This window comes from Myotis daubentonii, chromosome 18 (assembly GCF_963259705.1).
Source record: "Myotis daubentonii chromosome 18, mMyoDau2.1, whole genome shotgun sequence".
Taxonomy (NCBI): Eukaryota; Metazoa; Chordata; class Mammalia; order Chiroptera; family Vespertilionidae; genus Myotis; species Myotis daubentonii.
The window spans coordinates 40,916,320-40,931,183 of NC_081857.1; the positions used below are offsets into that span (position 1 = coordinate 40,916,320).

At 41.0% G+C, this 14,864-nt stretch overlaps 1 protein-coding gene across 1 annotated transcript in view; it reads left to right on the top strand.

The window, feature by feature from the left end:
* COL11A1 (collagen type XI alpha 1 chain) overlaps positions 1-14,864 on the top strand; it is a 143,226-nt gene that overhangs the window by 36,614 nt on the left and 91,748 nt on the right. Inside the window, exons 5-9 of the mRNA XM_059673716.1 lie at positions 1,778-1,906; positions 9,202-9,318; positions 9,876-9,968; positions 11,996-12,250; positions 13,547-13,609. Coding sequence (XP_059529699.1) covers positions 1,778-1,906; positions 9,202-9,318; positions 9,876-9,968; positions 11,996-12,250; positions 13,547-13,609 — 657 coding nt within the window. The remainder of the gene's footprint in view (positions 1-1,777; positions 1,907-9,201; positions 9,319-9,875; positions 9,969-11,995; positions 12,251-13,546; positions 13,610-14,864) is intronic.

Genomic DNA, 14,864 nt, shown 5'->3' on the forward strand with positions numbered 1-14,864 from the left:
CCAGTTCCTGTTCTCAAATCTACAGGGCCTGGAATCTGTGTCATATGGATATTCACTCAGGATTTTTCTGGGCTTTAGTATAATTAATAGGGTCATGACCCATAGATTCATGTCAAACTAGTTTCCTGTTTAATTAGACCCATGTGGAAACAGATTGTTGCAAGAGCAGAATACAGTTGACCCTTGAACAACCCTGGGGTTAAGGGCACCAACCCTCTGCTCAGTCAAAAATCTGTGTATAATTTTGACTAATAGCTTACTATAGACAAGAAGCCTTATCAATAATATGAACAGTCAATTAACACATATTTTGTATGTCAGGTGATTTATCTATATATATAAAAGGCTAATATGCTAAGTGTCCCTCCTACCATCCGACCAGTCGCTATGACATGCACTGACCACCAGGGGGCAGACACCCAATGCAGGAACTGCCGAGCTGCAGTGACTTGGCAGCGAAGGTTCTCGGGTGACACACCCTGGAACCAGAGAGGAAGGAGCCCGATTCCTCGCGGGGCTGCGCGGTTCCACCTTCGGCCGTGGGTTATGTTGTTGCTGGGGCACTGTCGCCCGAATCTGGTCACTGCAGACTTGTGTTTGCGTTCCACACCCTGTCCGACAGCAGCTTTGCAGAGTGCCCTCTCGCACTCCGGGACCCCTCGGGGGATGTCGGAGAGCCAGTTTCAGCCCGGTCCCTGCAGGCCAGGCCCAGGGACCCCACCTGCTGGAGGGACCCCACAGACTCCCTCAGAGCCACGGTGCTGCCAGCGCCACCCCAGATGCGGCTGGTGGGGGAGGGGCTGCGGGAGGTGGGCTCCAGGGCGTGTCCAGCCCTTCTCACCCAGTCTCACCCTGCTGGCCACCGTCTAATTAATTTCCTTTCAATGTGCACGAATCCGTGCACCAGGTCACTACTATACTACATTCTTACAATAAACTAAGTGAGAGAAAAGGAAATGTTACTGAGAAAATCATAAGGTTCATCTGAGAATTTTTTAAATTTGTCACAAATCTTCAAAAATGTTCTAACATATTTCTTGAACAAAAAAATCCACATACAAGTGGACCCATGCAGCTCAAACCTGTGTTGTTCAAGCGTCAACTGTAGTGGAAAAGGTGTGAGTTTCCCTTTCAATCCTATAAGACTGTTTTTAACAGTGAGCAGTAAGTGATTTTTCTTCTTCAGATATGTAGAAATACACCACACGTAATCTTGAGTGAGTCTTGCTGTAGACCAGTGGTTCCCAGCCTTTTTTTGGCCACGCCTCACCTACGCATCTTTAAAATCCTGATGCCTCCCCGCCCCCCATGACATATAATTCTTATTATTCAAAAAGTGAACGCCTGTTCACGTGGAGGAAGCCTAAAAGGCCATGAACTTGGTCTAAACAAGCTTCTGAAGAACATGGCATCCATGAAGGAGAAAAATAAAAGAACGAAAGGAGAATTGAAGTACTGAGGAAGAAATCACTAAGAAATGGTTAAAAAAATGATAATATGAAGTGACATGAAAAAATAGCAAATAAACTTTCAAAACAAAATAAAGAACTGAAATGCATAAATATGTCACCATATATATTTATCTACTGTATATGAGGCCCCTAGAACCATAAGAAATGCAAAAAATTCACTGTGAATAACTCGTTCTCAGATTGCCCCCTTAAAAATCACTTTGCCCCCCTCCCCTTGGGGCGTGTGCCCCACGTGGGAGCCACTGCCCCAGACCTACAGTGTGTATATGAATATGCTGACCACATCCTTGTTTGCTCCTGGGCAGGGCGACATCCAACAGCTGCTGATCGTCAGTGACCCCAAGGCCGCCTATGACTACTGCGAGCATTACAGCCCCGACTGCGATTCCTCGGTGCCCAAGGCCGCGCAGGCGCAGGAGCCGCAGATCGATGAGGTGAGGACCAGGGGGTGGGACAGGGTGTCTCCCGCCAGTGGCAGAGACGGGGCCCTGCAGCTTGGAGGCTGGTCGCTAGGTATCCCGTTTCCGTTAAAGCGCACTTTTTCCAATCACGCTCGCTATCTGGGAAGAACTGACTCAAAATGGCTTCTGGTGTTTTTTCCTCTTATTCAAGTATTTTGTAACCTAAGTTTCTTACAAATAGACATACCTCCCTTGTATGCGGTGTATATAAGCATATTGCATGTTATGGGGGGGGGGGGGCGCGCGGGGGAGAAAAGATCATCTCTAAAAGCCCTATTTTGCCCTTAGCACTGCAGTCATGAACTCTGCTTCCAGATTGGGGTGAAAGGGCTCGGGGTCTCCCCACGTCCCAGGCCTTGAGGAATGTCTGCAGAGGAGACAGGGGCACTAGAGCCACCTTAAAGTTTGTAGGATGTGAGGGAGTTTCTACTCTGGTAGGCTCTGATATATGTTTTCTTTTTCTTGCACAAAATTTGATGTCAATCACCATGAAATGAAAAGCAGTATGAACTGATGGTGGTCATTAAACTATTCATGTACTTTTATTCATGTTAGGTCACGTTATTTGAAATTCAGGTGTAAAACCATTCTCCCAAGCGATTTTTCCCCCAAGAAAATTCATCACAATGAAATCTGACTCTGTTCTCATTCAGACCAAAAATACACGTATCTAAGTTAGAATAGTCAGAGCAATTCTGTCAGCCTTGACTGTCCTAAAGAACAAGAAATACAGTCAGCGTACCCTTTCTCCAGACCTTTCAGGAATATTGGTTGATGTGGATTTTCTGGAAAACAAAAAGTAAGCAACCTGGAAGTTAGCCTTCAGCTGATCTCAAAACTCTGTATTTAGATTCTTTTCACAAATTGAAAGTATTAAATTTTAGAAGAGATGTGGAAGTTGAAAAACATTAAAACTGTCCTTGTGCTTGAAAGTAGCTCAAATAGCATTTCTCTTACCTTCTAACACCTAGATTACTAGGTGTCACCTTTTGAGTTTTACTATTTAGAACAGACTAATACTCTTATCTTTCAGTTTTAAATAGTTATTTTGAATATTACCTTTGAAATGCTGGAAATATGTATTTTTTTACATTACTTTTTAAGGTCTGATAGTGATTTCTATTGCAGTGATCTTTTCCATGACTTCATATTAATTTTTTTTCAAAACAGGAAAAAGTCTTAAGAAGCTGAATCCCAAGAGGACTGGTAAACTAGCCCTCAGTTTTAGTGCTTTCATACCTTGCAGATGATGCAGTGATCCCGTATTAAAATGCATGACATTTAGTATATGTGTTCAAGATTGATGAAGTTTATTTTGTTCCTGTTTTAAGAAAGATAAGGTTGATATATTTTTAGCAACAGATATGGCGCTGATTTTTTTTTAAAGAATAAAGGTATATGTTCTTAATATGTCACCTTGAGGTGACATTCCCATTTTTTAATGCTATTAGCCAGGTAGCTGAGTCCTTTTGAATAAAAATAAGACTTTTTATCCCTTTTTTTTTTATTTTAAATTCATTTAAAAGTAAACTTGCCTTCATTTAAAATAGTGAACCTTTTTTCTATTTTAATGGTCTCTCTATACATATATTTAACATTCTCAGATGTCAAATTTGTGTGTGTGTGTATATCTATAATAATAAAGCATAATATGCTGATTAGACCAGACGGCCGAACAGCAGAACGACCATCCGATGACCTTCCGGACGACCTTCCGGACAAAGCCAGGGCTACGAGGGCCAAGCCCCTTGCATGAATTTCATGCATCGGGGCATCTAGTGTGTGTGTGTATATATATATATATATATATATATATATATATATATATATATATATTTCAGAGAGGAAAGGAGAGGGAGAGAGAGATAGAAATATCAATGATGGAGAGAATCATTGATCGGCTGCCTCCTGCACACCTCACACTGGGGATCGAGCCCACAAACGCAAGCCTGTGCCTGACTGGGCTCAAACTTGTTTTTGTTACAAGCATTTGATGAAAACAACATATTGCTGGAGCAAAGGCTGGCTGAAAGTCTGCTGGGGTGATGCGTAACAGCATCTCTTACTAGTTTCTCTGCTAAACATGTCACAATGAAAAATTTAAATCAGCTATTGGTTTTTTCCAATTCTAAGTGACACTGATACTTCAATAATGAGACAACCATTTTATACTAGTATGTGAAAAACTGGTTAACAAAATCTGTTAACAATTCTTACATTAATTTTGAACTATAATATATTATTATATTTCAAAAATACATTAAAAATTGATGTATGTTCTACCTATACAAAATAGGAATGCAATGATATTTGCTAATGAATGAAAAATAAAGTACAATGTGGAGCATCAAGCATACATGTTGTACTTTATATTAGTTAATTTTATGTTAATAAATTTGTGACATTCATATTTATTATTCTAATTTGAATTAATAAATATGTCAGTTTCTTTTAGAAGTTAACTGAACTGTGCTTTTTCTAACTTGTAATTTAGACTAGTTTCCTCTAAATAACAAATTCTTATTCACTTTCAGTCAATTTTTCATGTGTTTGGCACAATAGTGAAAAATGTATCATGTGAATAGATTTGAATATAGTGATAACATCATCAAACTTAAATTTTATTTGAACCTACATAATACCATCTATATGGAAGAATAGCTAACATTAAAATTATGGCAGTTTTGATATTAAATCTATATATGGTTCTTTCTTCATGTATTACACAGATTATAATGCCTTATATCTAGTAGGCAATTGATGGTCTTACATATAAAAGATAAGAAAACAAAGGTAATCTTTTTTAAAAATTAAAAAATGATAGACTTCCCCAAATGTAGTACCTTAATTTTCCATTCATTTAATATTTATCATGTATTCTAGCTCTCATAGGTGCACAGATACCTACCGATCCCACTATTTTCTACCAAATGAAGCCAGGACAGACTTGATGGCATTCCTAGGAGACCCTCTCTCCTCACAGACAATCATTCACACTCAGCTGCTCACAGACAACGTGGAAGTCCTGCCACCACTGCTTATCTTTCTGCATAGATTCACCTGGTTGATTACAATAGGGTCTCTCTTCTTCACCCGTCTTTAAGGCATCCTCAAAACCCCAGAGTTGGCAAGCTTCATGTAGACAACAAAGCCTTAAGTCTCCTCAGGGGATGTTGTGCAGATAAAAATAAGAACAAAAGCAGTGATGCTTTCCAATGAGACCGAGTAGCTCCAGGAAAGAGATGCCTTCAGTGCTTAGGTGGTGAGCGTGTTACTTCCTACATGTTACAGTCACACCTGAGTCTGGTTGGTCCCCATTTGGAAAGAGGACAGAATTATGGAGGTTAGACAAGGTTTACTTCTGGGGTCCAACCCCAGCGGGTCCAGGGGTTCCCCAAAGGTGTGGACGGAGTCAGCGAAGAAGGAAGGACACAGGGACTTCTCTAGCCAGGTTTGGTCGCCAGGTTCTAGTCAGGCTCTCCTGCCAATCTCCGCAGTCAGGTTCAGTCCAGGATCCCCTGCCATGCTCTCTCGCCAGGCTCTGCCTCCAGGCTCCGAGGCCAGTCCCGGTCCAGGATCCTCCGGCATGCTCTCGCCAGCGAAGTTCTTCTGTCTCTAGAGAACATTCTGTGTAGGTTCTGTGCCTAGGCTCTGTCTCTCTTGGTCCTGTCTTCCAAGCCCTGTGTTCTAAGTTCTGTGTTCTGAGTTCTGTGTTCTGAGTTCTGTGTTCTGAGTTGTGTGTTCTAAGTTCTGTGTGTTTCTGTCTTGTTACAACTGTATTTATACCAGTTGATTCAATCCTATCAATCTCTATTACAAAGGTTAGGGCGTTTCTTATCTCCATTCCAGGGAGAAAAGATTATGTAGTTTAAGCATGATTGTTCGTATTTAAAGGGATTAATTACCCGCCTGGCACTTAGTTGAAGGGTTTTATTCCCTCCCTAACTTCAGGGGAAAATCCCTACCTGGGGATTCAACCTTTCTCTGAGAGGTGACCTTGGTTAAAACACAGCGCCAAGAAGGTGAGCAAACATATTAAGAACCGTATGCCATATATGCCAGGTCCCTTGAAACAGCAAGGATGGACCGGCTCCCGGCAGTTTACTCCTTCAAGAGAAATACATGCTCTAAAGATAATTGGCTACTTTGGCACAGGCTTATCTATAGATGGATATATAGGTAGGTAGGTAGGTAGATAGATAGATAGATATAGACAGACAATAGCGTTAGCTATTATCTTTATGTATATAAAGCCTGAATACCAGGCTTTAAGACACATTTAGATTCTCCCTATATGCCTTTCTTTATTGCCTTTTGTCTTTACAATTCGTTATAGATGCACATGATTCTGAAAAACATAATTATAAAACTCTAAAGCATAATATAGATAAAGTAGACTGGCGACTTTTTTGGCTGTTGTTCTAGTTTCAGCTAGTAGCTAGTAATGATAGAACTCCGATATTTCTTCTTTCAACATGACTTATTCGATTATATCCACTCTCTATAGTTGTCTACTGCATATATATCTAATTCACTTCTTAATTATTTTATTTACTTAATCATGTTATCAGTAATACTTACATTAACTTTCCTAGAAATAATTGGCATTGTATCTCGATTGCAGAGGCATAAAGAAACAAAAATGTCTAAAGTGCTATACACGTGCATTTTTCTATTTTACCAAATTCTGTAAAGTTTTGTTATAAGGCATCCAATGCATATTCATTGAAAATGAAGATATTGCTGGCGAAAGAAAATGATGACTCTGTTTCTATTAATTTAATCAAGTGGGAATTTTGACAGTCATAAAAAAGGCTGGAGTTCTATGTTTAGATTTCAACATGACCTTCAGCTGTACCAGCTAGGAGAGGTCACTCCAGGGAGGGTATTTTAGGAAGGGCCAGTGTGCAGTATCACCACGGTGATCACAAGCCTCTAAGGCAGCGGTTCTCAACCTGTGGGTCGCGACCCCTGAAAATACATCCTGCATATCAGATATTTACATTATGATTCATAACAGTAGCAAAATTACAGTTATGAAGTAGCAATGAAAATAATTTTATGGTTGGGGGTCACCACAACATGGGAACTGTATTAAAGGGTTGTGGCATTAGGAAGGTTGAGAACTTGCTGTTTTGGGGGCAGATTAAAAAGGATGAGTTGAAATGCCAAGAGAGATTCGGTTGGGATATAATTGGAATTTTACTAACCTAAGAAATTCCAAATAGTTTGCATTTAGCACTTAAAAAGTATATAGACTATATTAATATTAGCTTGTTGAGTTTGTTGCTTAATATTTCATACTATATATCAGGGGTCCTCAAACTACAGCCCGCAGGCCACATGCAAATACAAATATTGTATTTGTTCCCGTTTTGTTTTTTTACTTCAAAATAAGTTATGTGCAGTGTGCACAGGAATTTGTTCATAGTTTTTTTTTAAACTATAGTCCGGCCCTCCAACGGTCTGAGGGACAGTGAACTGGCCCCCTGTTTAAAAAGTTTGAGGACCCCTGCTATATATGAACCTACTGTACTTGGTTATTTTAATTAAAATCAATTATGAATATATCCTTCACAATATCTCTATTCTTCTTTACAGCTTAAAAGTTTGATAGAGATTTTGTCTGTGAAGGGGAACACATTATTTTCCTCATTATTCAATTTGCATTATTGTCTTGCATATTCTTCTACTAAGGACATAGCTCTTTCCAACACATTTTCTTTTTGATACAGTAAACCCTCAATTTTGTGGATCTCAATTTAATGGACTTTAGATTTAATGGACAAAATTTCCCGTCCATATGTCATATGTGAAAATTAACACCCTGTTAATTTAAAAATGCTTTTAACCAAGATTTGTTTATAATTAAAGTAACAGGTTAACTGTTATTTTTAACACATTTTCGCAAATAGGCCATATGTTGGGAAAAATATAGATAGTAATTTCACAACAAAACTAAATATTATATACCTACAACTATAGTCGACATATTTAAATCCAGTGTCACTGCTCATGAACAATGTTCAGCAAGCGAGTAGCATGTGATCACACCGCATCACCAGTGTTAATTGGTTGATTGGTCCTGGGGTCACGTGGTGGGACTTTCTGCAGTAGTGGAACAGGTGCATGTTCCCACGGGCGCTAAGCCCCGCCCAGCCGTGCACATCTGCTCATCAGGTGATGGGTGGATGCCTGCATTTACTAGACCTGCTCTGTAGCAATTTAACATGACAGGAATACATATAGACAACTTTTCTGTGAAACTAAAGTTTTCATACATACTTACTTTTAATTACACAAATGTGTCTACATAAGTCAAAACAGGTAAACGAGTTTGTCAATTTTTTAACATATGTACTTGGAAAACCTACTTTATAATATAACAGACTCGGCTGTAAGGGACATTCCCTCTCCCAAATTAGTCTGTTAAATGGACGTTTTATTGCACAAAAAAATTTAGTATAAAATACTATTTACAGTGTGAGCTCAGTTTCGTAGTTTATGGTATCTAAATGGCATGCCCTTTTTTGGTAGATACAAAGGCAGTATATTTAACATTTTAAACGAAGTGTTAAATATAAGCAGATATGATTTTGAATATTTTAATGCTTCACAAGTATTCTACTAGTATGCTCATTTGGATCATAAGTAACAAATTTGAGATTTCTGAATAAATTTAAAATTTAATCTTTCCATTGGTTCTAGTATTCCCAATAAAATGTAGACTCATTTCATGTCCCTTGTAGTCCTTTCTCTCCCACCCTCCATTTCACAATTAATAGCAAAACCCTTTCATACTGGGGAAGCCTAGTCTCTCTATTTTTTATTTTTATATATGCAGTTTAAAGAAAATAAGAAATCGCCCATGGATACTACTGTAAAATTCTTATGGAGAAACCTTGTGGAGTAAGTTTTACAAACCAGAATTAACACGAATATCTAGCAACTGTGTCCAAATACATAATGGCTGTGTCTGAATTAATATCCAATAGTTAAAAGCTTGAATTAATATTCAAAACTTTTAGTTTCTTCACAATCCTAACCACCATCATGCTCCTAGAGCACCTGCTTCGTCACTCCCGGGTTATTATACTCTGTGTGGGACAGTATAATACTTGGTGTGACACAAAGTAACCCTGAAGGACCAATCCTTCCCTGGCTCTTAACGTTTCCTCCAAGCAAACGTTAAGAAGACGATTCCTACTTTGTTAATGGTGTGACCTGCCGCTGACCACGTTCCTGCTGTCTCTCCCTCTGCGATGTAGTATGCGCCCGAGGAGGTGGTGGAGTATGACTATGAGTATGGGGACGCAGACTATAAAGAGGCTGACAGTGTGACAGGGACGCCCACTGTAGCCGAGGAGACCGTAGCACAAACCGAGGTAAACACACGTGGCTGGGGCCCCGCTGTTCGTCTCCCTGTGGCCCCCCTACAGCCCCCTGAGTCCTGTGAGCCAGTAACGGGTCTTCCTTTGGCAGCCGCTGTCCCGGGGGCACCATGCCCGTTCGCTGTGTCTCAGTCTTCCTCTCACCCAGCCCTTTCCTCCCTTCTCACTTTATATTTATGTTTTCCATTCCGCCTCCCCCCGCGCGTTCCAGAAGAAGAAATCCCATTTCCAACAGAAGACGAGGACAGTGGCCACTAGCTCAAAGGAAAAGCCCCAAAAGTTTACGCCCCCTAAATCTGACCGATATGCATCCAAGAAGAAGAAAAGTTACCGAGCAGCGGCCACAGCCAGACTAGGGGTCCAGGTAGCAAAGCCAGAGCAATCAAGATCTGTCCTCGACCCGCAGGACGATCTGTGATGACGAGGCGCTGACTAACCCGCCTAGAAAACCCTCCCTGGCTAATCCGATCGCCCCGTCAAATCTTGATTCTAGAAGATGTGCGGTCGCCTCCCATTTCGACTAATTGCGTTCCCATTGCGTTTATCACCAGGCAAACATCGTGGAAGATTTTCAGGAATACAACTACGGGACCATGGGAAGTTACCAGACCGAAGCTCCCCGGCGTGTCTCCGGCACCAACGAGGTAATGCGCCTGGGCAGGGGCAGGGGCGGGGGCGGGGGCGGGGGCGGGGGCGGGGGCGGGGGCGGGGGCGGGGGCGGGGGCGGGGGCGGGGGCGGGGGCGGGGGCGGGGGCGGGGGCGGGGGCGGGCCCGGCCCCAGGGGAGACAGTGGGCCTTGTTCTCCGGGGTGCCTCACTCCGGAGCGACCCCCGGGAGCCTCTGCAAGTCTGGGGTTTTTAGTGTCTCGCCGCGGTGAGAGGACCAGAGACAGGGGTCCGCTGTCCCTAAACAGGGGTCATGTGCAGCCAGTGTCAGCTCAGGCCTGCATGGCTCCGGCTTGTGCAAAGGCCACGTGGATCTGACTGAGTGGCCACTCCCCTTGCCTGATGCTCCTGGGCCCCCAGCTTCTCAGCGTGTTGTGATGAGCGGTGCTCACAACACAGCCTACCCTGGGAGCACCCGCGAGGGAGACTGTATCCGCCAGGGATACAATCAGAGTTCTCCCACCTCGGCCTCACCGGCGTTTCTGTAACAGCGCTCATCCTGAACAGATGCAGTCTTCGCGGCTCTTATTCGCTGCTCACAGTTCCACACTGCTCAGGAATGCAGTGGTGATTATGGTTAAAATAACACATTTTAACCTTTCCCATTCTTCTCTACGAAAAGATTTAAGGACATGTAGGTCCAAATCAAGCAATCTTTCTGAATTTCATATCATGTGTACATTCTGATTGTGCAAAAATGAGCGTATGGTTCCGTTTAACTTTGTAAAATACCCACCTTTCCTGGTATAAACAATGCCTGAGTAATTGAGTTATTAGAAAATTTATGTCACCCATGTCTCGGCAGGGAATTAACTCGGTGCATTACATGCAGATGTATAATCTAGAACAATGACATTTTAGCCCAAGAACAGATAAGTTTCATCTTGTCCAAATGAATCGTTTCCCAAAATGGGTATCTTGATTCAAGATGTTTATCTACCCAAACTCCGCCAGTTTTGTAGTTCTCAGCTCTGAGTACAGTAATATCTGCTGGATAATGTGCATCCCCTGTAGATCCCCCTTGTTTAAGAATACAACATTCCTGTGGTTATTGGACATTTCCCTTTAGTTAGCAATTGCTACAATTCAGCCACATTTTATTCACATGATTTTGTGTAATTTTATTTATTCAAGATTGCTTTATCATCTAGACTCACTATATCATAGTGAACAAGTTACTTAAAAATGAAACTCAAAAAGTAGCAAAATAAGTTATTTAATTTGAACTTCATCAAAATTAGAAGATGGCCAAAAATTGCATAATAAATATGAGATAGATTTATACTCCTATTAGGGAATTACTTGTGAGAAAATGAAAATTACAGTAAGTTTACGTTTCTATATCTCCAAGGGAGTATTGATGTGATTTTTACTTTTAAATGAATATTTATTCTCTACTCTTTGAGATCTGACAATGATATATTTAACTTAATTGTCTGAAATTGTGAGGACTGTATTTTATATTATATTGGCTTTAAAGAACTCTTTGGTGATATGAACCTTCCCTACACGCCAGATACTCGGCCTACATATCGCAATGATAAGTCTCAGTATTGGCGTGAAGAGTTCATTTCGGGGATCGAGAGTCAACGTTACATGGCTTTTCCGGTGGTAATTATATCGCACAAGGATGTTCTGCGAGATTTGAAAATTAAGCAATCTTTCACTAAGAGCATATTTTATTATTCAAATCTTAAACCATAAATACCAAATTGACTAACAAGGTTCTTTTCAATGGAACAAGCAAATACACATGTGGAACCCATGTGAATATTTGCCTTGGAACTATTGGGAAACATGTTAGAAAGCCATGTATCCTTGTACATACCGATGTACAGAACTATTTCTTTCAACGATCCTGGCAGAAATAGTGCTCAGACTCGCTTGAGTAGCATTCGAACCGCTGCCTCCCATCACATCCCATGGAACTGTGATTGCAAATGCTTACCTTGCTTCACTAACCTTAACCTTCATGTTCTCCGATTCCTTGCAACTTAAATGGATAGCCAAGTCCCGAGGAAGATGTGTTTACCGAAGAATATCTAACCGGAGAGGATTATGAGGCCCAGAGGAAAAACCCCGAGGATACACTGTATGAGAACAAAGAAATAGACGGCAGGGACTCTGACCTCCCGGTAGATGGAGATTTAGGCGAATATGATTTTTATGAATATAAAGACTATGAAGATAAGCAAACGAGCCCCACTAATGAAGAGTTTGGTCCAGGGGTCCCGGCAGAAACCGATATCACAGAAACCAGCGTAAGTCTGTGTTACGCTCTGTGTCGTTGTGTATTCTTTTGGGAGTATTTCCATGTTCGTCTTGATGTCTTTCCAGGTTTAAAATGCCGCTTATCGCCTTAGCTAGTGTGGATCAGTGGATAGAGCGTCAGCCTGTGGACTGAAGGGTCCCGGGTTCGATTCTGGTCAAGGGCATGGACCTCGGTTGCAGCTCGATCCCCAGTAGGGGCTGTGCAGGAGGCAGCCAATCGATGATGTTCCTCTCTCATCGATGTTTCTGTCTCTCTATCACTCTCCCTTCCTCTCACTCTAAAAATAAATAAAAACATTTTAAAATAAATAAAACCCAGCTCCTCATATAAATTTTGAACACTTATCACAGCTAGGACATCTTGATAGACTGTCCCCCCTGGGGACCTGCCCCCGTTGTATCTCTGGCCACACAGCTGGAGTCTTTGTTGAAAGCTAATCTTGAATAGAATTGCATCCAGATTTTTCTCTTTATTGATGTGATTAAAATGTAGTGGTAATGATTTTGGGTGATGAGTGAAATTTCTGATTTTTACACTATATTTTGGTGATGCTCGGTGATGCACCATACTTATTATTATATTGTTATTATTTTAAACTTTTGACCGCCTTCCCCCATTTCCCCCACTCATTTCCTCCATTTTATTAACTTTAATTTGATGATACTTTTTGATTAATGCCTTGCAACAATTTTTAAGGTCTGAGGATGTCTTTATCTTTCTGTCTTTAAGAAGCAATTGTTCATTCTCATTCAGGACTCAGTATTAATGTTCATTATGTTTTCCTATGTTATATTTTCAGTATTTAAACCTTGATTAGGTTGCTATTTAAAAAACACACTTTAATAGGTTATTTAAAATACATTTAGATAATTGCCTTGTTAAAAATACTGACCCGGCTGGGGTGGCTCAGTGGTTGAGTATCGACCTATGAACCAGGAGGTCACAGTTTGATTCCGAGTCGGGGCAGATGCCTGGGTTGTGGGCTCAATCCCCAGTAGGTGGTGTGCAGGGGGCAGCCGGCCAATGATTCTCTGTCATCATTGATGTTTCTATCTCTCTCTCCTCTTCCTTCCTTCCTTTCTGAAATCATTCATATATATATATATATATATATATATATATATATATATATATATACACACACACACACACACATATATATACACACATATATATGTGTGTGTGTGTGTGTGTGTGTATATATATATATATATATATATATTTTAAAAAGTACTTAATGGCCTTATTTATTTAAAGACAGGCTGCTTGAATTTTCACTCAACAGATAAATGGCCATGGCGGATACGGGGAAAAAGGACAGAAAGGAGAGCCAGCGGTCGTTGAACCTGTAAGTACTGGTGTGGACACATTGTGAAGGTTGGTCGTTATTTCCCTGTGTCCATTGACAGTTCTGTTGTCCAAATGTGTATATAATTTGTCACAGATAACTGAGTCGGTGAGGCCATTTCTGGCAAGTGGAATCTCAATAAACCAAAACTAGAGAGTTATGGACTTTGAAAGTGGCTGAAATGTGTCTAGTCTAATTCCCTCGTTCTACAACCAAAGAACCTGAGATTCGGGGGTTTCAGTGCTCCCCTTGGGGGTGAATGTTTGCAGGTGGAGCTGTCACTAGACTTGAGCTCCTCCGGCTTCCAGGCCAGTGATTTCTCCTCTTAGGTCTGAGTGGACTTTATTAGACATAGATACAAATACCTATGAAAAAAGTAAGTTTCATAGCCCAATAACGTTAGGTACTCAAATGAAGATTTTAAAAAACACACTCAGTTCCTTACCCCCCCCCCCAAAAGGCTCCAGTTCACTCTAAACATGACTTTTAAAGCTATGTTAATTTTCTTACCACTCCAGATATTGGTAAGAAACATATTCTTTCTGGAAAGCAGTGTCACTGTTCTACCTGCTGAACACCTTGGGGAAACTACTGCATTAGAACTAAAGCAGTGGGTCTAACCATTGGCCTCACGGTTCTGCATATCATTTCAGAAATTACAGTGACATAAACATTAAAAAAAGATGGCGGGTGAATAAAAATGAACGCGCTGCACCTATAAGGACATTATCGGCTATCCACTCTATGTCTCCACAATCTGAGAAAAGATGCCACATGCTCAACGGAAGGCTTTTAAAAATATGTGTTTCCCGAATGACTTTGCCCTTGTTATGAACATTTACAACCAACTTTTAAAAATGACAAAACAATTTTCGGCAGTAGAATCATGAACGTTTTGGACCTGGTTCTTATCCTGAAATAGTACTAGGTTCTCTTATCCACTTAAGAGCTGATCTCATATTTATCCCAGCTGCTTCTGCCTGCACTTTTCTCCCCTTTTCTGAATTAAAGTGCTTGGGTGTCCCTTCCATTCACACAACCAGTATTGCAGTCCCTGCTCTGAGCCTGGAATTATCCTGGGAGCTGGGGACAACCTGGTCACATGCCTTGGTTTTACTCTTCTTGGAAGCACTTAGCATGTTCCCCTTGTCATGTGGCTGATCTGGATATTTATATGTTTTCTAACGAGTCCATAGATTCTCTGAGGCCAGGGACCCATGTCTGTCATTTTGAGTTTCTGCCCTTCCTCATGCAA